This window comes from Syngnathus floridae, chromosome 14 (genome assembly GCF_059516105.1).
Source record: "Syngnathus floridae isolate MCC-2025c chromosome 14, RoL_Sflo_1.0, whole genome shotgun sequence".
Taxonomy (NCBI): Eukaryota; Metazoa; Chordata; class Actinopteri; order Syngnathiformes; family Syngnathidae; genus Syngnathus; species Syngnathus floridae.
Window position 1 is genome coordinate 5,873,657 of NC_142426.1, and position 26,874 is coordinate 5,900,530.

Sequence of the window (26,874 nt, forward strand, 5' to 3'; positions counted from 1 at the left end):
CTCAGGAAACAGTGAATTAACACTTTTATTGTATTATTCACAAGCCACATTGTAAACACGCATGTATGTACACTTGGCCTTTTTATTTCCATGGCAACAGGATCCAAAAAGACAACAACAAGCAGACATTTTATACTTGCACAAACTATGCTTCTTCGCTGCCAAACCATCGTTTGACATGATACAATCAGAACAGAGGACTGTATTAATATCTATTTTAATCATCTCGATAAAGTGCTCAAATACCATCGGATTTTCCAGATGTTTATTTTGAATTAGCGACGGTCCATAGCTGTGACATTTTCATGATAGATGTCTGGACAGTTGATTTTGCCTCTGATAAAGTGAAAGGCAGATTGGATCTGATCAAAAACAGTAGCTCACACTAAACGGAACGGAAGAGTGAATTAGTTTTAAAAATTAAAAGATTAGACCGGAAGGAAGGAAGGAAGGAAGGAAGGAAGGAAGGAAGGAAGGAAGGAAGGAAGGAAGGAAGGAAGGAAGGAAGGAAGGAAGGAAGGAAGGAAGGAAGGAAGGAAGGAAGGAAGGAAGGAAGGAGCTGGGGTTCAAACCAGAACCGAGGCAGATTTGCTAGCCGTTAGTGCAACATGCTGCTCAATGTACAAAAAATAATAATACCGAAAAATCACCTTGGTTTAACTATGGAATGTAGAATTTTAAAGTGTTGCTCTTTGAGTTTGGAGTGTTTACTGTACGCACGTCAAATATCACAAAAACAACAGAAATATACATCCACACCAAAAACTCTACTTTGCAACAACATGAGCTCAACAATTTGATCGGCGTTTGTAAACATTGTGACTTGTATGTACATCATCAAAGCAGCATACAGTATCTAGCACTGGATCAGCTTTCGAGAAATGTCTTCGCTACACATTTAACGTGCTCGGAGATTCCCCAGTGTAGCCGAATACAAATTGTCGAGCAACGCTGGAAACATTCATTTCGACTGCGTCAAATAGCTCGGACTGAGCAGAAGATTGTTCATTTTGGAGAAAAAAAAGTTGCTAAATGCTTCACTGCCTTTCCATACAAAAAAGAAAAAAGAAAAATCATAAGCGTACAAGAATTACCTGAGTGCCTTCCCTTTAACAACAATAAGGACTTTTTCGAAACAAGAAACATATCTCCATGCCTGTCGTGAGATCTATTAAGGCTGTTTCCTGGCAACTCCAGCCTTTTTATACAACAACAAAATGGCAACATGTAAAAAAAAAATCATAAAATGATGGCAGTGGACGCAAAGAAATGAAATTGATTTGAAAAAGACAGCCCGTTTTAAGACTGTTGCACATTCACTGTGGCAGCTCAAAGTGTCTTGGCCACAACATTTTGGGTTCCCCCATTTTTACAGAAGCGTCACATGACCGTCTCCCGCTCCTCCTCCACCACCAGCATAGGTGAGGGCTTCTCCACCTCGGCTTCCAGGCCCGCCGGCGGCCTTTGCCCCGAAGCGGCGCAGAGCTCCTCGGGTTCGGCGTGGATCTCCTGACCCGACGACGGTGCCGAGCACTCGGACACGGAGCCGTTCTTGATATAGCCAGGCAGGTTGCGGTGCCCGTTGAGCGGCGTCGGGCCCAGCCGGGTGGTGAGGTGGAGGGCGTGTGGCGCCCGGGCGGTCACGTTGGTGACGCTGGTGTGCGACACCATCGGGCCGTAGCTATACGTGTTGCTGCCGCTGCGCGCCTTCCGCTTGAAATCCAGCGCAAGGGTCCGACGGCTCCACGACTTCTTGATCTCCGCTTGCACCTTTGAACACAACGCGGTACATTTAGAGGCATCCTGTGACTTTGCCGGGAGATTTTGGTATTCTCACGTTTGATTGGACGACTTACCTCTCCATTGCAAAAGCAGTATATGATTGCCACGAGGAAGCCCTGCGACAAAAAGAAAGCAGAGGAGAGTGTGCCATCTGTTTAGTACAGTGATTCACATTTGAAAAAAAACTTCCAACGAAAATGTCACAAAAGCATTAAATACACTCAAGTAATGATGACCTCATAAATTGTATAAATTGATACTATATTTCTAATCGCGTGAAGCACGATGGGCCATAAAATGTAGACTTTAGACTGGGCCGCAGACAAAAGCTTAACGTACTTCTGGTTTATCTGCGAGCCAACGACAAAGAATATTTTATTTTGAAATGTGACCGGATGTACCTTCTTACACAAGTTTATGATTGAATCTTGACGCACGTCAAGGTGTGTCGGTAGCGGAACGCAAAGCTGTCATAATGTGTAACGTTTCTTTGCAATGGTGGAAACGCCCAGCGGCGATTCGGCACAAGAAGAAATAGAACAGTGCACAGACAATATGAACGATGGATTTACGGTGGTTCCGACGCGCAAAAGAAGCTTCAAAACTGATTCGTCAACAAATGTAAGTGCTTTGACAGCGTCATACTTGGTGGCTGAATATACGCGCCGCAAAGGCTAAAAGTATTTTTTTTAATTGGTGAAAACAAAAACAAACAAACAAAAACTAATCTAATTCGCGTTCATTGTTTTCGAATTGTAATGACCAGACACTGCCATTTTCTGCTCAAAGTCAGACCTCCCGAATGAAAGCATTAATATAATCAAAGGTTCAGCACAATATTTGGCCACATGATGGTTTATTTGTCAGATGCACTAAATCACGGGTGTCAAATTCAAGGCCCGGGGGCCAGATACGGCCCGCCACATCATTTTATGTGGCCTGCGAAGACAAATTGTGCATCAAATTCGTGTCATTACTAGAATTGCAAATTGTCTTCACTTTTAAAAATATCTTTTTTTATTTTTTTATTTGACCAGTTTTTACTAGTCTGATTTGAAAACGGGTTATTTGTCGGTTTGTTTTGTAGCTTATACTGTGTATAATATGAGGTGCTCATACTTTTATTTGGGTCATATTTGGGTCGGTTTGTTTTGTAGCTCATACTGTGTATAATATGAGGCGCTCACACATTTATTTGGGTCATAAGGACCCTCCAAAAGAAACTATGACTACAATGCGGCCAGCGAGAAAAATGAGTTTAACACCCCTGCACTAAAAAAACAAGGTGAAAATAGGTTGCAGGCAACATTGTACCTGGAAGGAGTTGAAGAGCATCTCGTAGTGCATCTGGATCTGCCAAGGGATGCCGGACACTTCCGTGTAGGGCATCGCGTTGAATATGATGTAGTGCACGCCAAACAGCGGCATCAGAACCAGCGTGGACTTCAGAAGTTTCCTGCAATGGTAGAAAAAAGGAATTATTTGATTTGATGAAAGTCCAAAAACTCTGGTAGAATTTGTGGGACACTTTTCGCGAATAATGGAAATGGACTATAATGGACTATGGAAAATGTTACTTTCTTGTTGAGATGGAGTCTGCCCCTTTTTTTTTTTTTTTGACATCAACTGACATCAAACATCCACAAATCATCATGTACCTGTACTGCTGCCTGGTGTCACACCTTCCTGCATTGGTCTCGCGCAGTTTGGTTGCTAGGACTCGGATGATGTTTAAAAATAAGACAAAATTGACCTGCCAAAAGGTAAATGCATAACAACAGGGCTGTAATGACAGGTCTGATTTTCCCAGAAGCTGTAATACAGGCGGTGTGAATGAAATGCCATCATTTTCTTCACAGTGGGGGGGGGGGGGGGTCATATCCAATAGAGACCACGTGCTTACCACAACAGCTGCAAGTATAGGCACTTGATAAATCCATTTCAAATTGCCCGCACTTAAGTCCCAGCATCTGTGACAAGATAAACAACAAAACGGGGATAAGCGTTAGATCAGTGGTTCTTAACCTGGGTTCGATCGAACCCTAGGGGTTCGGTGAGTCGGTCTCAGGGGTTCGACAGAGTCTCCACTGAGGAGGTCCGAACAAACCTGATTTATTGTGTAAATTCTGATTTACCAGTATGTGATTTGTTGTGAGTTCATGCATTGTGTTGGTTTTGTTCTTTGAACAAGGTGATGTTCATGCATGGCTCATTTTGTGCACCAGTAAAAAAAATATATGTCTAGAATTTAACAAAACAAAAAAAATCACTAACGAAGGGTTCGGTGAATGCGCATATGAAACTGGTGGGGTTCGGTACCTCCAACAACTGTGTTCGATAAACAATGTGATCTGAGATGTCTGCAAGTACCCAAACATTTCTCTAAGTGGATGATTTCAATTGAAACTCGCTGGCTGAACTGAAGAAATTATCATGCAAAAAAAATAATAGTATCGTATCAAACCCAACTTCACTTGGGTCCCTCGTAAATCGACGAAATACTTTAACCAGCAGTATGCACTCACTCTGTATCCGCAAACGTGGCCCTCACTGTCGCCCAAACGCTCACAAACATGGCTGGCACACCTGCAAAATCAAATATTTCAAACGCTTAGAAATAAGAAGCCATCCACGCAGATTTGTTGACCCGCGACGACGACGGGCCGACGCGGCATCCACATTGTATGCGCTGTGCCGATGTGAACAATACGCACAGTGTGTACAATGCAGGCGCCGTGACGACCCAATTGAAGGCGGCCAGAATGTCTGCCGCTACGTTATTAGATCCAATGTTGACCTACTCACCCCATCCAATCAGAGTGAAGCCCCAAAGATATTTCCGGTCCGAGAAGAAGGTCATGAAGATGAGGCTGTGCAGGTAGAGACCCTCCACCAGGATCCAGAAGTAGTTGGTCGCCAGGAAATACATGAAAAGCGTCACGGCCGCCTTGCAGCCAATCTGTGCACACACACAGCAGCAATATAAATAATACACACCTCCGTTAATAAGGAAGTACCTGCTTGAAACAGGACCTTTTCGTACACGACATAAAAAGCCAGGTAACAAGATCAGGCCATGAATAACACGATCTTGAGCGCTGGGAAGGTGTTTTGTGAGGGTGTTATCTGAAGCTTCGTAAATGAGGACAAGATAATCCACGATCTGACCTTTCCACTTGCCAGAGCAACAAAATCAGTTTTCGTGAGAGCGCACCGACGCACCTGAGAATCAGCGGCATGAATACGATAACAAAAGCCATTGTGTCTGCTTCGGCGTGATTTGAAAAGAATGATGCACTTAACGTGAAGTGCGGTTGTAACGACAGAATGAGCGGAGGTCTCGGGGGAGAGAGCTGATTTGGTCAGCCATTGATTCTGCTCCAGTTGTGCTTCGCCTCTAGCTTGCTGCCGAGTTGTTACACTGTTGCGTTATTAGAGGCCACTCGGCGCTGATTACTGATGGCTCTTTATTGTCAGGCGTCGTGTTCCGGGATGTATTGATTATGTCGCGTGGATGTTGAAACGGTTTATATTGGTGATTGTTGTGTACGCAGGATTGTAAACCACTACATGTGTGTGATGTGTGTGTTGATGACGTCAAGCGTCTCAACTTATACATATATTTAAAAAATATATATATTTATATATTAGTATATATATTTTTTTGCACGTACGAAATGGGCTTTGTTGGATGGAGGAGCCTCCGTGATGGACTTGAGTTCTTCCACTGTGACACGTTCCACATCTTCCAGTGCGGATCCCGAGTAGAGCACGATGTCCTTGACGAAGATGCTCACAGCTCTCAACATGTAGGACACGAAGAGGTGCATGTGGATGTAGTTCCTGGTGCAGTGTAGACGTCTAAGAGCAGACAAGATGGTGGTTGATGTTTGGGGGTGACAGTAATCATTCTTATAGATCAGCTGACGTCCCTGACAGAGAGGTCTCAGAGCAGGCTGGATGGTCTTATTTGAATGGATATTCATTTTCAATCTTTGGTGGGCAATATGCTAAGAAATGGGGCAGCATTTTTAGATAATATTTTCATCTGTAATTTTTTTAATAAAGTATTATGAACTGGAACGAGTCAGCATTTACAGCCAGTATTATCAAATGTATGATTTTTTTTTTTTTATTCATTGAGGATTTTTTTTACCCCTATCAAAGTCCTAAAATAAATATATATATAATATATAAATATACAAATAAAATATGACTCAAGTTTCATTTCTAATTGAAAACATGCTTAAATAAGGCTTCTGAGTTTCATTAAATCATGAAGTCTTGGGAGTTTCCTTAAATCAAACTAGCAGATGTTGCATTCGTGGCCAATAACAACAACACAATTACAAACATATGTTCTCGGGGTGAATTTATTTGCTCACCAGCACATGGCTTGAACATTAACTCCAGCAAGGTCGTGCCTCTTTAGAACCGTGCGCTGACATAAACCCGATTGTCGATATCGCTAATCCCAATACAATCCAGAATTCCTTGCCTGTTTAATGAGCTAAAACTTTGACAAGGCAGCTTATTGATTGGGTGACAAGTAATCGATTCCACAGTTCCCTGGTGGGAAACCCACCCATTAATGTGAAATATCGCCTGTCCCTGCTCGAGAAAACATTTGGGGAGCACCGGTGTCTCCAAGCTGACGTGTTTGAGGCGAGACTTGTCTTGAGTGCTTCTGGAACGGTGGAGACGGAATGTCAGATGGACCCTCGGGATAACTTATTAAACTCATTTGGCCCCAAACATATTGCAGAGTGCCAGGGGGGGAGCGGCGCTGAAGCCTTCTGACGGCTAGCGTGGAAACGTTAGTCAACAGTGTCGATTCCTGACACTTCCTGTTGCCAAAGGTTGTCCCAAAGCGGCCATGAAAAACATCAGCGGACTGAATGAGAGCTCCTTGCCATCATCATCATCATTTATTTGACTGTAAAACTGGAGTGAGGCAAATGTTTTAGCCTAAATATACTCACTGTAATTTATCTTTTCATTCATCTATTCGTTTCGAATTCCACGTTACAATAATTAATTGCCAAGCTACAAAGGTAAGAGAAAGAAGCCATGCTAATTAAAAAATATGTCTTTGAATTATTCAGCAAAATGTTTCAGAAAAAAAAAAAGCTCAAACTGACTCTTAATTGATGAACATGTCTACATTTGTTATAATTATTATCAGAGATGATGATCATGCCTTCTATCTGATTGGCTTATTTTGCCGCACCAATCTACAGCCTCAGTACTTTTGCCACTTCTGCTTGTCATATGGGAAATACACAATATTATCAGCAAGTCGTCAATACCGCCGCACAAAGCATTCATCATTGTGACTTCCTCTTTTTGTCACTCCTCCTAATTGCGTCAACCCTGTGCCGTGTTAAAAAAGGTCTCCAGGGGATGCGGCTGGCTGATGAAGACCATACTGACAGCAGCGACCCACCGGAAATATCCCAAGATGACCACAGCCACGATGAGCGACCCCAGCGAGACGGAGTAGCCCACGGTGTAAATAAGGTACAAGCGATGGAAGACATCCTGTTGAAAAAAAGAAAAAACACTTAATGAGACCACAAGAAAGTAAATGGCAAAGAATCCAAGTCTCATTGGGTCACATCTGCTATGTACATTCCAGCGTGCTAAACTTCACGGTGGATTCTCACACCACGATGATGATGATCATATGCGGCGTAGGTATTGAAACGGGACTGATGTGATTGAGCTTAATTATGCACAGCAAAGGAAGTTTCGCCACAGCTAATATGTCCGTGTTTAGTAGTGCTTTAAAAAAGACTTGAATTCATTCCTTGGTATATATATCTAATTATCTTTCCACATTGAAGTGAATAGAATTGACGTTAATTAGTTCCAGCTTCGCTCCAAAATGATCATAAAACACAAAATTCGCCAATTTTCACAGCATCACTTATAATATGTCGTCAAATTGGCCGACTTTAACTAAGCTTATACAACTTTTTTTTTCTCGTTATAGTGTAGGAGCCAATTAGATCGGAAGTACTGTACAGAGTCAAACTACAGCCAGACATGAGAAAATGGAAAGTTTTCATCTTCTGATCAAACTACTTTCTCTGTAATCTCTTCCTATATGTTAAATTTCAAGGAAAAAAAAAAAAAGCTAGTCCCCGCTCCCTCTATCTCATTAAGCTATGCTGACAGATTCCCAAAGCACACAATCATATCCTCCTTTTGAAGCTTGGTGAAATGTATTTGTGTGATCACCTACTGACAGTCTTGATGTTGCGTGGAAGCAAAAAATCTTCAAAAAAGCCTTTTGATAAAAGCACTGCTGTGAGCCGGTGATGTCAAAGCTATCAATCGTGGCTGATCTAAGCGACGCGCACCATTGTCTGCATGGCGCTACATCCCTGGGATGAAAGAAAGCGCTTAAGTTGCGGCTGCACGCCGACGGACCCCAGCTGCGCATCGATAGACACCCCGCCGCCTCCCGGCCGACCGGCTGTTGCACAAACAAGCATAAAACTTTGGCCACGCCAGTCTACTCATTTTAGCCATGTCTATGTTAACTCATTCAGTGCCATTGACAGTCAAAGATATTAACTGGGTTGGCAGTGAATGAGTTAATAGCTGATGTATCTGAGCAGCATGCACACACACACACACATGCAGGCACACACACTGCAGCATCTCAAGCTATATGTCAATGGAAGAACTTCTATCCACATATTGGAATAACATTAGATGGCAAACTGACTGTATGGGGCACTCAATTAATTCTAGGGAGGGAATTCCCAAAAGCCCACCTCGGGGAAAATGTCAAAGGATGCAGTGTGAGCCGTACCTTCTCTTGGTTCTGGTTGTAATGATAGAGAAATTTTGCACATTCACTGTAATTGGCCCACGTCTTGTTATTGGCTGCAGAGATCTCCCACGTCCCATTGTTGCCACACCGGCGGTACGTTCGCCCTACACAGCAAGCACAAAAGCCTTAATTATCTTTTTTTTTTTTTGACATTGTTGTGTGAAATATTTTTTTGTATGACAGTAATACACATTAGAAAACACAAAGGTGGGCATGACTAATGCGGTGATTAATGAAACCATTTACCTATTTATAAAAGTGGTTAAAGACTTTTTTTTTAATCAGGTAAATTTTTATTATACTAGGGATTGGCGAGTACCAATATCAGGCTTATTTGAACTCATTCACTAACATCGACGGTTAGACATCACCGGATTAGCAGTGATTGACAAGGTATTGGATACTCATAGAGGCTGCTGATACCAGCCAATAATACTTAAGGCAAAGGAAATCACCTCTGTGGTTGAAGTCGTAGATGTACTCCGGACATGAAGTGGACACCAGCTTCCCCGAAGCCCCTTCAGGCCAACACACAATGCCATCCCATTCGGGTGAGCAGTAACCATCTACGGAGACAAAAGTAGCGCAAAATAGCATCACATACAGCTTTGCACAAAAGCAGCAGTGTGAATTGGTGAGAAAACTAAAAATAAGTGGGGCACATTTTTGTACTTTACACAGAATGTAAATGAGCAGCCATTTATGGCACTGTGGGTCAAGCAGAGAGCACACATTGTTTTCCATTTTCCAGTCATTGTAATGCAATTAAGGCTTCAAATCGTGGCATTCTAAGCATGCTGAAAGGTTCCAGCAGATAGATCTTCATTGTAAACAGTGTGGCCCACCTCACAACCAAAGTCAAGGATCCAGAAAACACTAATGAGGTCAAAGATACGAGCCTACTCATTAGAATAATAATAATACAATACAACGTTTCGAATTTTATAACAGACGATCCAAAGAACATTGGGGCTTGATTTGAAGATAAAAACAAAACAAAACAGCCCCACTTCCAGAGGCCCGTAAGATGATTGTCAGCAGACTGGTGGACCACAGGCCTCTGATAACAACGTCCCCCCTTTCCACCGTCCACCCCACCCCAAATTCCTGGCGTGCGGTTTGGCATTTACATCGTGTCATTATTGAAAACATCTGCCGGACTTTGACCACTAATAACTAGCTTGGGATAAAACCAAAACTATGCTTTCTCTGCAGTCCATCCATTAAGTTCCTGTACTCAAAAGGAGAGGAGGGGGCCTGCATTGACGATATTGTTCTTTTTTTTTTTTTTTTAAACTTGAAAGAACATACTCCCCCTGACCACACATCCTGTCCTCTTACTGTAGGACCACCTACACAGGGCTAAATTATATATGTATATGTACTTTATATAATATATGATCACAACGCAAAAAAAAGACTATAAAGGAAATGTGTTATTAGTGATGCAAATTGGCCCGACACCCGCGGCGCGATTTTAATTACGATCCCGCAGATGTCAAAACGGCTGCTCTCCGTTTTCCCCAATGATGTTATTCTATGCATAGACCGCAAGTTCCAGCTTATTTTTACCCAAAGCGAGGTCTGGGGCATCGATCCCACATCCCTGGGCGCTGCACTCCCCCACTTCCCCCGAAGCCAACCTCAGTGTGTTTCCCCTCAATGAGAAGCTTGTCTGGTGTATTTTAAGTACAAATAACAAGAAGGCAGAGAGTTAGAAAGAAAGTTGATAGAATGCAGAGTGTTTTTTTTTTTTTTTTTACTCTTACTAAATGCAGAATGACATTAAGGCAGTCTGATGGAGCTTTAGTGCAGCTGTAATTCAAACGTTAGCGCACGAGAAATTTTTAAAGTGGATGGGAAGAAAAAGTGCATTAACAACTGTCAGCAGTTCCAACAGGTGGTGAAAAAAAGCTAGGTGACATTACCACTTTTCCTGTCCTTTATTTAAATCTACGTTTTGTGTGTCCAGCATTAGAATGGTATTTTCTTACAAAGTGTGGAGAACCTCTCGTGTAGCTAAATAAAATCTAAAAATCTTGGGAGTGTTCGTATCCACAAATCTGCGAGATGGTCCCACGGGCCTTTTCGACTATCTTCTAACAAAACAGAAAAAAAAAAAACAGCTGTCTAGACAACTAAAGCGCCTCGGCGGGTGGTCAGGGAAGATAAATACAGAAATAAGCCACTGCATCCCCGAAAACGGGCAGAGAAATTGCACACTCGCCGTCATCCACTGGGTGTTTTCCGCACTTTCAAGGTCACACCACGAAGCAACAACACACCGCATAACTTTGGTCGAACTTTCTAAAAACGCTCCAACATGTCCGACGCCTTGCCACCACTTTAGGGTAAACACTTACACGGACCATCGAGAAGCTTTCATTGGCTTTCAACAAGCCGTTGGTGCTCCGCTGTTTGTCGTGGTGAAATGGATGTGCCAGAGTGCTTTTGATTTGATTTAATAATGTCATTGATAAGTATTTAGAAAAGCTTGCAATCTTGAACAAAAAAAGAGGCTTGTGCTAATGCTACTTTGTGAAGCGCAATGGCAGAGACCCTTAATGGGGTCATTAAAGAGAAAAGCCTTAAATCAAGCAGAAATAGGAACACGGCCTACGTGCTTATCCATCCACATAAAGACAAATGCATGAGGCACGTACGTTTCGTTAATTAGGTAAAATATTAATCACGGCTCTTTTAACTGTTCGTCTCAACAAGCAAAGGAGGTCAGTGAACAGCGACCTCGGCATGCGAGGATCCTAATGGAGCGTAACTCGGGGATTGTTCCACTGAAATGTGACCACTAAAACTAGGCTGCACAATATTTACAATTATATTATTGTTGTTTTTTTTTCATCTACATCGAACCGAGGAGGGGTCACGTTCCAGACCACCCCCATAATAAGTGAAATGCTAATTATAGAAATATCCTATTTAGAAACTCTCGATGCTAGATTTGATCCAGTTCACAGTTGTTAACCTTTTTCTAAGGTCTTTAAACATATTTTCAGCAATGCAAATAAATTTAAAAGCCAAAATTTGTACATTTTAAATTGCACACCCTTCCATCACTTTCTGTAGGTATGAAAAGCAGCAATCATTTTCAACCAAAACTAGGCTGTGCTAAAATACTTGCTGTTTTATTCTTTTTCTTTCAAACACTATAGAAGTGTGGCACCATCTAGTGGTCAACAGTGGAATTACATCTGATATAAACAACAGCTCAAACTATAGATATTAACTGTACAAAAAAAAAAATCTCAAAATCGGCGGTGCAGTGAAATAACACTTAAAAAATAAATGAGGTAACAGTCCAAATGTGCCGCTGAAGTGTGACACTAAGCCTCGCAGTCACACTGACCCGTCAGAACAGATTAAGTGGGCTGGTGGTCAGAAGAGCACCACGGACACTCTTGCTGCAGTGGCTCTTAAATACACTTGGAGGGACAAACCTGTTATTATCATAATCAAAACCGTTTGGCGCCTGCAGTCGTATTTTCACAATCTCAGTCAAGATTCTTGGATATTGCTCAAACCCACCATTAGGAAATATCATACCGGGAGAAACAAAAGCTTTTGTGTCCATATCCTGGAAGCAAACACTTTTAATGGAACATTTGGTTTACGCATCGTCGATCGGCGCGACCGCAATTCACGAGGCGGGCACAGAAATATCGGTTTGGCTACGATAATCACAAATATCCTTCCAAGCAATCAAGCGAACAGAAAACCACAATGAGGTCGGGGTTCTTTTGGATTTTGATGTTCCTCAGACATTCATAAATATACAAATAATCACCCGCTTGGCTCCACCGCAAGGAAAGCAAAGGAAACACAAAAGCACTTTGGGCCTCATTGTCGTAATTAGTTGCCAAGCTTTGTGGCTTTCAACCAAAAATTATATTCAATGCGCCCTCAGTTTTTGTGGTCCATGCTCCCTATCTCCACAAAACAGAAGTTAACTTTTTTTTGTACATTTTGTCACTGATGGCCAAAAAATGAGCTAGCACTAGACTCCCCCCCCCAAATAAAAATACATTACATCAATCTCTGCAACATTTACGCATGATGAAAAGATCAACTGCAGATGAAGCTATTAGCGTTTTAATTACTCAGTGAAGCGAGAAATTGACATTTACATTGCACATACAGAAGATCTTTGATTAAAACGCCATTGATTTGAAGCTCCATAGAGTCATCGCTATACTGCTGCTTTTGGCCCCTCCCCCTTCTCAGTATACATGGCTGCTTATTGCTTTTTACATGTCACATATGTTTCACTCGTGCAATCCTCTCAGCCTCAGTTCTAACCCGAAATAGCAAAGCCCAGTCGGACCAATGAAACCATTTAGCTGCAGCAAACCTGCCCAAACAACACGTCTTTACATCATTCAGCCTGGCGGGAGTCTGACATAAAATTTTCCGAGTCAATAGAGCCACAGGAAATCACTCCCGTAAATCCAATTAACAGTAACGAAGTTGGATTGATTGCAAATGTAATAACGGCTTGAAATGGAAAACGTCCGCATTAAAGCGCGTGATGATGCTGGGATGGTCTTTGCGGCAGGTGGTCTCATGAAATGTTAGCCACTCATTATATTAGTACGGGACGACTTCTCATTTATTTCTGACCTTCTTGGTTCTCATCAGAAGATTCTTGTTGATTTGATTGACCTGGGAAGCAAGTCGTTGTATGACGTTATCATTATCATGGTTATTTTTATTATCCTTTGATGAGCCTTGTAATTTTGCCACGACTGGATTGGGTTGGAGAATTTGTCAGTGCATCCCTGGAACAAGCCCATTCTGGTGTATCCAGACTTTTTTTAAATTTTATTAATTTGAGGAAAACATGATGCATTGAATTAAATCAATTATTGCAATTATTGTTATTGTGGTTGTCAAAGCAAAGAACAAGCAGCACATTATTTACAAGCTGTCTGATACATTTTGCTTAAAAGAAAGGGGGTTATTTTCAAGCTTGACTGCTTGAATGAAAAATTGCAGCCACCTGCCTTTGCCTTAAATAAATTCCAGCTCGGCTTTGCTACTCACCGGGAAGCTTGCCTTGCCTCGACTTGACAAGACCTTCGCATTTGCGCTTGGCTTTGAACAGCAGTGCTATCTGCTCCTCTTTGGTGAGTACATCATCTGCACGGGCCTGCAGGGAGAGGAAAAAAAAAACCATGGTATGTTGAACAACTTACAAGCAAAATTGGAGCTGTGACACCCATCATTTGCAGGCAGTTTAATTGAATCTAGTCAAACAAAAGCTTCAGAGAAATCAGGTCGGATCGCGGATCCTTATCCACCTCTCCTCTGTATTATTTAGGTCATTTGAACTCTAAGACGGTGTCAAAAGGCTAGATGATAAAAGCTGGTCAGCAGGTGCGCCTCAACAGATTTGCACAGATTGAATTCATGAGACACACACATACACACTATACACATAGAACAGAAAATGCCACAAACAAAGCTGTATTTTTTTTGGAAGTTCCATCTTTTTTTTTCATACAAGGAAATTTTTTAAAATATTTTTATTTATATTATAGCTAATATAATAAATACATATATATATATATATATATATATATATATATATATATATATATATATATATATATATATATATATATATATATATATATATATATATAAAAGTCCGAGCTTTTAATTTAGCAGCTGCGACCTTTCATCAGATGACAATAGACAGAAACTCGATTTTATTTCCACGTCAAGTTTTAGTGTGACGCAACAGCGCCAAGCGTGAGGAAACGTTTTCTCAAACAGGTCCGTACATAAACTCACCCTTTGCTCCCCCCGGGATCCGTTTTAGGCCAAGAACACATAAAAGCAACTCGTCAATTTTAATGCGGTGTGACAAGAAGGAAGGACGTGGAAACATCGGATCAAAGCAGTGGATACGCTGACATATCAGGCGACAAAAATCATTATTTATTGAAGGATAGTCATCGAGGCAGTGTGAAAATGGTGTAGAATATTTTCACATCAGAAAATCACATCAAAAGCTCTTACTAAGCAAAGTAATCGTACACAGCAGCAATACATCATAAACGTACCTTTGTCAACAGTGTCCCTTCAAACTATTATCTTTTTTTTCCTCCTTGACTTTAAGCGATAAAAAAAATGTTGTAGCCCGAGGACAAGTGAGGTCTCACAATTTTCTATTCCGCTGCGAATTCTTCGTAACGAAAAAAAAAATCAATGTCACCGTTTACCGCTTCTGGAGTGTGCACATTTACATTATGATGGGAATTGCATTTGACCTGGAGGTGATTTTGGAATGCTGCGAGGCAAGAAACACAAACACAGCACGCACCAAACTTCACAATCAATTCAAAAATAAACGTGTCCTTGGTGACCCCCTCCACTTGGGATAATAAAAACGTTTAAAATTAAAATTTGTCACAATCATATAATCTGTAAACTATATATTTTTAATAGTTTGGAGAAAAAATCTAAGTGTGTTCAGATTACAGTTTATAACTCATAATATCATCTATGGCATTAAAAATAATTTTTCCTCATCTGCATTTGAGTCGGAACACAATTCCGCCACTATTTGCAAAAATACATTATTTGAACTGTTTTAAAGTTCTGATTGTTTGCTTTCATTGCTTAAAACAGTACTTTTGCTATTTTTTTTACTGGTGTAGCCGCAAAAGGCTTCTGTGGATTATTGCCTGCATTCATTCCAATGCAAGTGGATGCATTGTAAAGCCGCCACCTAATTTTATGAGCCCTGCCGTAGGCTCCCCCGGTGCACCAAAACCACAATGCGTCAGTCGGAACCGCCACCCTGGCTATTTTGGGTCTGGAAATAAAGATGTCCAGTTTGCTGCCGCAGCTGAACGCCCTACGCAGAATGGAGACGCTCATGGCTTCCCACTGTAAATAACCGCATGCGGAATAACATTGGACCTCAGGCGAACAAGGACAGATGCTACCTGTTGACTGTGCTCAGGCGAGTCAATATAGAATATTCCACAGGAGAGCCCTCGGGACGTGCTCTCTTATTTTCACCTGGCGTGCTCGAGCGGAGGACCTTTGGCAAAGTGCGCCCATTTGACAGCTCATCACTGCATTGATTACTTTGTTACATTTTGAATGGAAACAAATGAACTCTTATATTCTGAAAGCGTGCGCATTTGTCATCGGTATGGATTTCCCCGCATCTCACTTGACATTTGCGATGAAGGCGCTCAGCGGGAGTGTCATTTGGAACTCGGGGAAATGAGGCGACGAGTTCGATGATACGACAGTTTGCATCAGAAGTGCTCGGATTGCGTTTTCTGAAACCCAGTAGCGGACCCCCATTAGGTGCCGTATTTTCCAGACTATAAGTTACATAAGGAGCGACTTATGTGTGGAATTATTAACACATTATATAATTTCACATGTTATTTTCACACTAAATGGCTCTAGGCCTGTGGAATAATTGGAACTACAACTGACAATGAGTCTGACGGTAGCCATGTAGAAGAGGAAGCACCGCATCTTCTACTTCCGGGGTTAGCGGAGTTGTTCAAAAGTGACACAGAGGTTGAAAATTTTGTTGGATTGAATGATTTGGAGTGACGCGGATGGTTTGATAAACTTGTTAGCATGTTATTTATGCCATGGTTATTTGAATAACTCTTAATATGTTCTCAGTTCCTTGGTTATGTGTTTATGTAACGTTAGCAGACCGTACCTTCAGCCTGTTGTTACCTTTTCTATTTTCATTTTAAATTGCCTTTTAAGATGACATGTCTGTTCTTGGTGTTGGATTTTATCAAATAAATTTCCCCCAAAAATGCGACTTGCACTCCGGTGCGATTTATATGTCTTTTTCTTCTTTATTATGCATTTTATGGCTGGTGCGACTTATAATCCGGAAAATACGGTAATTGCATTTCCTCGGTTCAATAACTGCTCTTGTTCAGAAAGATTTGAACTAGTTAAATGCTGAGCTTACAATTTGCTAACCAATACAGCAGCACCTACTGAGCCATGTCAATCGTTTCTCAGAGGAATGAAAGTGTGGTGTCCTGTTCTATCCTATCCTAGCCTAGCCTAGCCTAGCCTAGCCTAGCCTAGCCTAGCCTAGCCTGTCCATTAAGTTGTGATCAAATAGCTGAGAATGAGAATATTGATAGGCATGCGCTGTGCACTCCGAGTTCGGAATATTATGTAGCATTTGGAGAAGAGGATGCTGGGTAATGAGCGTGGCCCCTGATTATTTTCTGCTAAGTCTTCCGCCTTGGCTGGCTGGCGACCAAACCGCCAGAGTCAACACAGTCGCTGGCGGGGGCGGGGGTTGGTGGAGAAACATCCACATTCTTATTTACTGTATTTCATTTCAAAACACAGCATTCTTTCTGTGCATTTCACAGCGAGCCAAAATGAAAATGGCGCCGTCTAAATACATGTTTTTTCATCAGCCGCTCGCGAGAATACAAACTCCACTTGAGCAAACCGCAAGTTTCTATTTCTCTGCGTGCGCAAACTGTGGCTTGATGACTTAAACGGCAACGCTCTATAAGACCAATATTGGGAGAAGTGTATTTAAGACCTGTGAGGCTTACTACTGTATACTAGACACGCAAACCCGGACAGGAGGCGCTGCAGTTGGATCGTTTGGTAACGGAACACTGAAATGATTTTCGCAAATAAACCTAATGCAAGTAATAAGACTTCAAGTAAGAAAAAAGGGGGAAATGTGAGGACGCAGACGGGGGGACGACTGTGCATTTTCAAGACGTACGTATACGTCCTCCTCGAGCAACTTGCGGTTGACCAAAGTCATTTCCTGAACTTCCCCAGAGTGAATATGAGAGGCAAAAGCTGGCGCCTTCCACCCTCCATTTAATCAGCGAGCATGAAACAAAGGATCAAAATGAAAGAAAACTGTGCAATAAATCAGCATGAAATAAATCTACTCTTGCGTCATGAGTCAAAAATAGATTCGGTTGAACTCACAGGCAGCACGGTGGCCCAGTCGTCAGCCCGTCTACCTTCCGAGGTACGGATCAATGTCGTTTCAATTCATTTGAATGTGGAAAGATCATTTGAGTTATATTCTACTATATTATTTGTAATGCATCCAAAACAAATACGTACACAATTGACATGTTTTTGCCACTTCTATAAACATCGTTTTATTTTTAGCTAGGAAGATTAGCATCATTCACAATGAACGCTGATACGACGACACTATTGGTTACATCTAAATGCATGCTTTTAAAAGACTGATATTTATAGCCGATGATCGTTATAATCCACACGTACGAGCATAATCACTCAACCACGACTAAATATACATTATTATGACTGTGACCTCGCGCATGGCTCCACTGTGTGCAGGTCCATTAGAATAACATGACTGTTGTATAACCATTAGTAGCTTTTAAATTCCTAAGGCTTGACCCATACTTTGCTATATTAAATCACTTATATAATATCCGAATCGTCCTCCTTTCTTCTTAATTTGACAAAGCACTCCAGCTGCAGCGGCCTGGTGCGCACACATTGTTTCCATCTGGGAGCGCGTTTCAGACTGGCGAGCAGCGGAGGGACGGATGGATGGAGGGAGGGAGCGAGGGAGGGTATAATTAGGAGCTAAACGGCGCTTCAAGTCAGAATGCGGTCTGCGAGCGTTTCCAAAGGACAACCAGTCTTTTTTGCGGCTTGCGGTTTTTATCGTCAAATGTAAATTGCAGCGTTGAAGAGGAGTGGCACTGACTCACATGCTTCATAATATCCCGGAACTTCATCCATGAAACGCTTCAAGCGATGCCATGCGTCTAAAGTAACATATTCATGTTGGGTATCACCCCCCCACCCCCTTCCCCGTCCCAAGATACCTCACCGGCCATTCAAAACAAGATTAGGCCCAGCTATAATTTTGCTCCTTAGTTTGTGGAGGTTAAAAAAAAAAACATCCAGGAAAGTCCACTCCCCCCCCTTGAGACCCCGTCGTTGAATACATGCCAACAACAAGGAAGTCAATGTTAGCCTATGGTGCAAATAATGGCAAATGACCAAAACAAGTCGAGAAAACAAACATCTGACTGTATTCCCATAATAGAGGTGCTTTACAGCGACCAGGGTAAATATTTTATGTGTGTTTTTATATACATATATATCTTGTATGTGATGAAGTGCAAGCTGGCCAGGAAAGGCAGACTTCACGCGGCTATTTACCTTCAAAATCGCATCTTTGATGACAGATTGGCCGACGGGGGATTAATCAAAAATTAGATGCTGCTGTAAATGGACAGAATGTTTCTAGAACTCTTTTCCTGGCAGGCTTTATATTTGCGGGACCATCTGGATTTGGTTCCATTCGGTACGGCACACTTTTCGTGCTTTATGTGTTTGTAAAGAGTTGCGTGTTTTATTACATTTCCCAAATGCATCATTTATTCATATACACAACGTGTTCCAAAAACACGCAGATTGGCTCGCAATAGGAAATATAATTACAATATTTCATATTGTAGTCCGTCCTCAGCGCTTCATACATCATGCAGCAAATATTCTCAAAAGCTCGCACACTGTTCCATCACGCTTCATCGAATCAATTTGTCCTTACAGATTCGCTAAGGATGCGCTGGAAGGATCCGCCTGATCGCTACAGGAAGTGGAGGTTGCGATGCGTAAGTAACAATTTGTGTGGAGCTCTTCACCTGCAGATACTGACTCACGATAATAAGATGGGGAATGAACCTGAGGCAAGTAGCCCTGCTTCCGGCAAATCATGGAAGCTTTTACAACCTACAGCGCGAGACGAGTTTGAAAATATTCAAATGGTGGTTTTTTCCCCCTTCAATATGTCATGTGTATTATTTATTTATAGGCTTTCATATATATATATATATATATATATATATATATATATATATATATATATATATATATATATATATATCTTTTCCCCCCTTTTTTATTTAAGTGTTGATGTCAAGTCGACAGGTCCATCTAATTACTTTGACCTGGTTGCCGAAACAGTGAGGTCAGAGAATGTAGGGCGCTACAATATTTATCAAGATGGACTGCAGGAATTTTTCTAATGGGCTCATCCATTTTTCAATGCGACTTTTACCAAAATACGCACTGGAAAAACCGGTACCCTGAAGATACCTAAAAGCTTTCCCAGGTTAATTGTTTCAGAAAAAGGTTTCATGAATGGATGATGAATCACAGCCGGGCTGTGAGGGGCATTGTTCTGACTTCATTTGCAAAACTGGCACTTGATCTCCGTGTCAACAGTGCAATCAGGTGCCTGCCGAGGGGATTGGGGCCGGTTCCATCTTTCTAATTCAGATGCAGAAGCATCATCAGCACTTCTGCTTTAACTCACTCGGAGTATTGCGCGTTAATTCACGGATCACTTTTTGCAACCTATGCGAGGCAATTTGAACTCTGAAATTGCTCGTGAAATGTCTGCCAACCTTTCAAGCTGGAAATCATACTTTGACTTTAATAAGGTGCCCATTTGAGAAAATGTGTGTAAGTGACCCATTCTTAATTGAGCCCAACTATGACCTACAGAATAATTTTCTTGGTCTTACAGTTTCTTTGCCCATAATTTTGGTACCTAACTGAATAAAAAAAATTTAAGTGGCTGACCGACTACACTGAAAAATTCAGAATTACAGTGTTGGATAATTGTTTGGCAACTGTCAACTTTTTTTTGGCATAAACACATCCATAAAATAACGGACCAAAGTAATCTGCCTCCACGAGTGAAATTACAATCATTGCTATTATTTCAAGACCTTAAAATAGTCATGATTAGCTTCATTTCCACATGCAACTAGCACACGACTTTCCCGTTGTGCCACATCTTCAATGACCTTCAATGTGGCACTCATTTGGGCGTAATGTATGTGGCATCTTTTGGCCCCCAAGCAGTGTTGTATGTGTGGGAGGATGGGGAAGGAAGGGGGGGGCTAACACACATACCATGTACAGTAATTCCCATGATGCCCTCCAGGAATTAGAGCAAACCACATGGTCTTAGTGAAAACAAGCGTACATTTCTTGAGAAGCCCAACAAGGTGCAGTTACAAACATGACATACTACATCAATTAGTCTTGTTTTGTCTCTTTTGCCGTTTGTTTCCAATGCCGACCTGATTACGTAAAATGTAGAGGATTAGCGCATGTACATTAAGAGGATTAAATACTCATACAAGAGACCGACGTACGAGTAAGTAAACAAGTGCTACGAGATGCTACAAAAAAAACATATTCAGCATTTGTTTTCGAAACTAAACAGGAGCTAAAAATATATATATATATTAAAATACATGGCTGGTTACAGCCGACAAAGAAAAAACAACAACAGTGTGCCTAACGTGACACATGGAGGAGGCTTGGGTTATGTTCTGGGGCTGCTTTGCCGCATCCGGAGCAGGGTGTCTTAAATTTTTGCGGATTACAGTGAAATCCCAAGACTATCAAGGCCTTGTGGTGCAGAATGTGCAAAAAAAGGTTGGTCACAGCTGCACATCAGGTTCTCCAACAAGGACCCAAAGAGGTCCAGAAATCCCAAAAGTCACAAAGGTCGTCTCTCAAGTTGTTATATAAATTAAAAAAGAAAATTGCATCCTTTCCTATCTAAACACTCTGATGCTAATCTTATATTTTAAACTAAACCAGCTAAGCCCCGCCCCCAAAACGAAACCGCATTGTTTACAAACTCCAAAGAAGTCTTTTAGGTCAACAGCTTTAAAGTCAGGTTGACCTGCAGTGACCTTTGAGATACGCAATCATCCGGACCTTGTAATCATTTGGGGGCAAATTGACCGATTACAATCAGAATTTATGTTGTTTCACTGACGATTGTGGTGATTGTAAAGCTTGTGAAGGGTGCCTGAAGAATTCCGTATATTTTAAACACTTATTCCCGGAGAAACAGTGGGGGCACAGCAGATATAGACAATCGCCGAAGCGTAACCGAGGATTTTCATGTGGACTCAACGGAGGCTACTCCAGGATTCCAAGCATATCGCCGCCCGCCGGGAGGTCTGTAGCACAACATTGACATAGTACCTCATATAAATAAACCCAACGGGAAATGTAATCAGTCACTGCACCCACATCTGTAATAATGCCAGGCATCCTGTACACTGCTTGTTTTATGATAGGTCAACCTTTTGTTTTCTGTTAGCTAGTAGCAGGAAGTGATATTGAAGCATTAGCATAAGTGCTAACAATGGTATTCACAATGACAGATCTTAAAACTTTGAAGGGAAACAAAAGTCTGCAAACTTTATTTAGAATGTAAAAAGGAAATACCAGGTATGTTGATTTGATGGGTTTTTTTTCCCATCAAAGCTATTAATCAAATTTTGGAATTCCTCAATCACACTTTTCCCAGACTAATATATCGGAAGAGACAACCAATTGTCTGGCCACCTGGTTCAGCAGATCAATGTTAAGGACGTGTGTGTGGCACAGATAGAGAACATCAATGAGCTGACGCAAAAGATCCCAGATGCCATTGTCACCATTGATGAAAGGACGTCAGAGCAAACAAAGCAAAAATCCGAGGACTGTTATTCATGCACACGTTTAATGTATTTTGAATGAAAGAAGGAAAAAATGCCCATATTTACTCTTAATTTTCTAATTACTATTTTATCATTATGATTTTGTAAGAAACTTTATTAAGACCCAATATTATCGTTTTCATTTTTACAATTTAAAAACATTACCACATTCAAGTCTGTATGTAACATGCTTTCATTAAAATGTCCCAATTATCAATAATTACAGCACAATTTATTCATCATATTCCTGCCAAGAGAAAATTGGCACAATTGAGGGGCCAGGCCTTTGTTATCCAGTGAGCCAGGCTTCATCTTGTCACCTTTAATAGCTAGATGGAAAGATGGATGAATAGATTACATTTTAGGGGTGTAAAATGACCAACTTAATGCAATCAATGCTACATCATAATGTAAAATACTCAGCGGGCCATATTAAAGAACAGAGCGGGCCGTCATTTCGGTGACGTCATCACTGCTAAGAACATCTATAGGAGGAGGTCTCCAAGTGGCATAGAGTTCCACACACCCTGGCTTTCTTCAGATGTAAAGGTTGAGGGGGGTGGGAGAAGCAGTGAGAGGTCACAGTAAGTCAAGAAAACAAGCTCTTTTCCTGAGCCAAACACAGCAGCAAAATTCGACACAGCATAAATGACTCAACAAGTAGCTGAAAAATGCTTGCAATGAGACAGCCGAGCATCAAGAAGCACCGATAAGAGCGCCGTCGTCGTTAGCGTGACGTCAGCAACATTCCTAGAGGAATCCTCAAAGATCAAATATGTGGTTGGCAAAATGACATTTTTATCTGAAGGCTTTTTCCCCCGTCAATTACAGATCGCCTCTGTGAGACGGCATCTTGGCTGAGACTGCTAAAATTCAAGTCAACAAGTTGACTGACGACTGATGAAAGCCGGCCACTCTCGTTCAACCTGGCAAGTTGTGTCAGGTATTTTTTTCAAGTTCTTTTTTCGTACATATCGTCATTTATATTTATATACGATGAAAAGAACCCTGCTGGTGGTTCCAGAAGCTTTACTAATGTGTGTTCCACCACATAATCTCAGCGACAACATGCATGTGATGTACTCCAAACGACGACTATAAATCTTGACACGCTTCTGGCGTGGATAATACAGAGTAAATACGTCAAGTGAATTGGCAGGAGTGAAAGCCAGAAAGATATGAACGCCAGATTGGAAAGAAAGGCCCAATTTGGACCTGGCGCGGCTCCGTTGTCCTAATGGGGCAACGGCAGGAGAGCGACTCATCAGAGAAATACTTTGAGTCGCCCGTCGTGTAAATGCGGACTGAATCTTTGATTATGTGCACTGTGGGCGACCTGGCCAATTTGCATGCGAGGAAAAAAAAATCAGACAGGAAGTTAAGGAAGAAAAGATAATCACCTCACTTTTGCAAACGATTGTTTGAATAAATTGATTGAGTTATTTTTTAACTAAGCGATGAATAGGATAAACGTTTATTTTCCGATTTCTGTAGTAAAATTGATATGAATAATATGTTTTGGGCATAAAATGATGATGATCAGCTCGCTTTTTCTTAAAAAAATATATTACTGAATGTTCCTCTTGTTGTTTTATTCCCGTGAAATCTTTTTTAGCATAATCCCACTTTATAATTAAAAAAAAATAGTCACACAATGTTTTTTTTCTCCTAATTAATTGACTTTCATCATCGTTGTTGTTTTACCCGCTTGAGCATCTGCCAGAGCACATTTTAATTGTTGCGCTACCGCGATGTCTTTGCGTATTAATGTTTATCCAAGTACAAGTCGAGCTCGACACCGATTAAAAAAATGCTTGAGCGCTGCGTCACATCGCACAATAATCACATCCACTAAAGCGGTGTGTGCTGCACAACACAAAAGTTTCAATGTCCCGGTCATGAGGTCCAACTGAAATTTCCCCAAAGCGCTGCTTCCGCTTGCTTAATTAATTGGATAAGTAAGTAAGTGAGGACAGTTGTTAGCCTGAAGTGTTTTTTTTTTTTAATTCACCAGCGCTCAGACCGGCGTTCGCGCTGAAAAAATGTGTTGACCATTTCCCCTGGGTTCCTTCTTCATAAATATGAATATAGTCTGAGCTTTCTTTGCTCCTCAGCAAAGTTTGAGATGCGGACAAAAGAATTCAGAGTGGAGGACGACAGGGAATTTGGTGACATGTCGAAGTATTCAGCACATTGAGAAAAACATTAGTGAAGGCTTGGAATATTTGGAAGGCAGCGCATTGAAATTTTGGGGAAGCTTTGTGTTCTTTGTACAAACACAGCCGCAGACTTTCCACTCTTTGCTTTGGCATCTGATGTGTCCGTGCGCCTTTTTTTTTTTTGTCTTATTTTTGTCGGTCACGGCTCGGAAAAAGAAAAAACTCCCGGAGGAAGCCTGAGCAAACAGTCCGGGCTAAACGCAGGTACACATCAGTGACACCGGCTTTAATTGTGTTGGGCGCAATGTCGACCCCGATGGCCCGCATCGCTGGGAAGAGGCGCTGATCTTCGGAAGCTAGGCAAACTGCCCGCTGAATGCACAGCAGCCTCGGCCAAGGCACACAGAAGCAAGTCTGCGCCGTGGCGGTGGCGGCAGGCAGGCCATCTGCCATATGGACCATTTCAGTTCTGAGTCTTTATGTTGGACTAGAACACATCTTTGCATATCTCGGCCCACTCAAGCCTTAGAAAGGTTTGCAATCAAAGACCACCAATGCAGGAATAAACCGACTTTGATGTATGAACGGACTAACAATTCCGCTTTCTTGCCATAGCGAGAAGTGAAAACCACAGGCAGCCATCTTGCATTGCCACTCGCTAAAAGTTGAATACGTTGATTTCTCCGTGGCGTGTTCACATGATTTTCTGTCTCTTTGGTGAAAATGTCACGTGCGACAAGCAGTGCTACTCATGGATTAGTCTGCCTCATGTTATCAGAACAATGAAATGAAAGCAAAGCGTATCAAAAAAAAAAATCTAACAGTGTTTTCAGTGAAAACCGAAGTTATCAATAACCGTCGCAATATAAGATTGATGCACTGGCGGAGCTAAAGTGGGGGCTCCAGGGGCACTGCCCCCCCCCACCCCAGATGCCAGAGCAGATAATTGAGTTTGGGGTATTTTACGATTTTTTCCAAGAATTGTTTTCTACATTTCCCCTCTTCCCTCATAAAGAACTGAACGTTTATCTGTGTTTTCTGAAGAATTCATCGGGTTTGTATTTGTTTTTTGGTTTGCTGGAATGTGGGTAGCTCAGATGTGGCTCCAAGGCTTCCATTTTAACATTGTGTATGATGTTTGGATTTTTACAGTCTTGTAAACTTCACTATTGAAAGCCTTTTCTGATGATTTGCAGTCAAGTGATGTGTGTCATGTGAAAGCAGCCCTGGCAGGTGACATCAAAATCACATCAACCTACCAAGCATGACATAATATAAGAAGGGAAGAAAAAAACAAAGAGTTCTTACCAGGCAGAAAGTGCAGAGCAGTGAGAGGAAAAGCAAATCCAGACTGTGGAGCAGCGCAGTGGAGCCCATCACTGACCTGCTGCAGTCACTTCTTGCACCGAGTCCTTGCAGGCCTCTCCCAAATGATGCTGATGATGCTCGGATTTGAATGATTCAAACTACTCTTCAAAGAGGAGTGTGTGGTGTTTTTTTCTTTTTTTTTTATTTATTCCATCTGGCTTCTGTCGCTGCTTATGCCCCGCATGTAATCCAGCAGGTCTTTTAATTTCCTATCATCTGAACGTTTATAGGCTCAGCAGTGCTCACTTTATCCCCCCCCACCACCACTTTTTTTTTTTTGCATGTGTGTCTTTTAAACACCCCTTCCCTCCCTTTCTCGTGAAATTACATCCACATGTCAGCACTATTTATGTCGCTCTGCCTTCTGCGGTGGGAAGTTCAAATGAAGTCTTTGTAGGGCGAAGAGAAAAACCAACGCTGTATTTTTAGGTCTTTTTTAGAAAAAAAATCCCCCTCAGACTTGGAGCCATGACGCTTTATTCCAGCCACGTCTTCCAAAAGAAACGTGCAGTCAAATTAACAATAAAATAATAATAATAGTCCCAGGCCAGGTTGTTGGGGCGGCCGTGGGAGGGGGTGTCACTCAAGGTTGTCACCATCCCCGGTGCTGGCGTGGTTCCCCATGACTAAAAACAGCAAGACTTTTCTTCTCAATAGTTACCACTTTGACGCATCAATTTGCGAGGCGTCATCGCGTCTTCCATGTGCGGCAGAATGGATGACAATCCTTGCGAAAGAAAAATCTCAACTTATCTCCCCCTTAAAACAACAACAACATGAAGAAAAAGAAAGAACGTTAAGAAACGCGCACGAAAGAAAAGTAAGTTTCTCGCTCCAGATGTGTCAAGACAAGCTCGCTCGCTTGCAAGTCTCGTGAGTGAGTGACTATGTGGGCATGGAAAAGGGGAGGGAGGGAGAGAGGGAGGGAGAGAGAGGAGACAGGTAGTAGCCGCTCATTGGCTTCCGCTCTCTAACGTCGGAGTAAAAACCACGACTCGCGACGTGACATATTTTCTCAGCCCCTCAAACAAACTGTACATTCAACACATCGTGCAGCCTTGGCCAAACCGCCTCGCAACCCCCCGCCCCTAACCCTGCAGCCTTCTCAAAGGGCGCATCTTGTAACTCTGAATTACACAGACAGAATGCAGAAGCC

The 26,874-nt window shown here is 41.8% G+C and overlaps 1 protein-coding gene and 1 long non-coding RNA gene across 2 annotated transcripts; one reads left to right on the top strand and one right to left on the bottom strand.

Annotated features, from left to right (window-relative positions):
• Positions 1–7: 7 nt before the first annotated feature.
• Positions 8–26,586, bottom strand: pth1r (parathyroid hormone 1 receptor). The gene is made up of 13 exons (XM_088396195.1): positions 25,659–26,586; positions 13,685–13,790; positions 9,082–9,192; positions 8,606–8,730; positions 7,229–7,323; positions 5,457–5,643; positions 4,588–4,741; positions 4,308–4,368; positions 3,686–3,752; positions 3,441–3,535; positions 3,097–3,238; positions 1,857–1,898; positions 8–1,770 (listed from the first exon to the last, which is right to left on the bottom strand). Exons 1-13 carry the CDS (start codon positions 25,725–25,727, stop codon positions 1,381–1,383), a joined length of 1,644 nt encoding a protein of 547 aa, XP_088252321.1. The 5' UTR covers positions 25,728–26,586; the 3' UTR covers positions 8–1,380.
• Positions 2,192–24,443, top strand: LOC148387266 (uncharacterized). The gene is made up of 4 exons (XR_015862580.1): positions 2,192–2,403; positions 7,175–7,302; positions 19,229–19,290; positions 23,023–24,443. It is a non-coding gene; the product is annotated as an uncharacterized LOC148387266 (long non-coding RNA).
• Positions 26,587–26,874: the final 288 nt, after the last annotated feature.

Bases quoted from the DNA above. Each gene is read 5' to 3' on its own strand.
- pth1r (XM_088396195.1), bottom strand. From the start codon at position 25,727: ATGGGCTCCACTGCGCTGCTCCACAGTCTGGATTTGCTTTTCCTCTCA. The intron at 13,791-25,658 runs GTAAGAACTCTT...CTCTCCCTGCAG, and splicing joins TGCTCTGCACTTTCTGCCTG to GCCCGTGCAGATGATGTACT. The intron at 4,369-4,587 runs GTGAGTAGGTCA...TTGATTTTGCAG, and splicing joins CTTCACTCTGATTGGATGGG to GTGTGCCAGCCATGTTTGTG.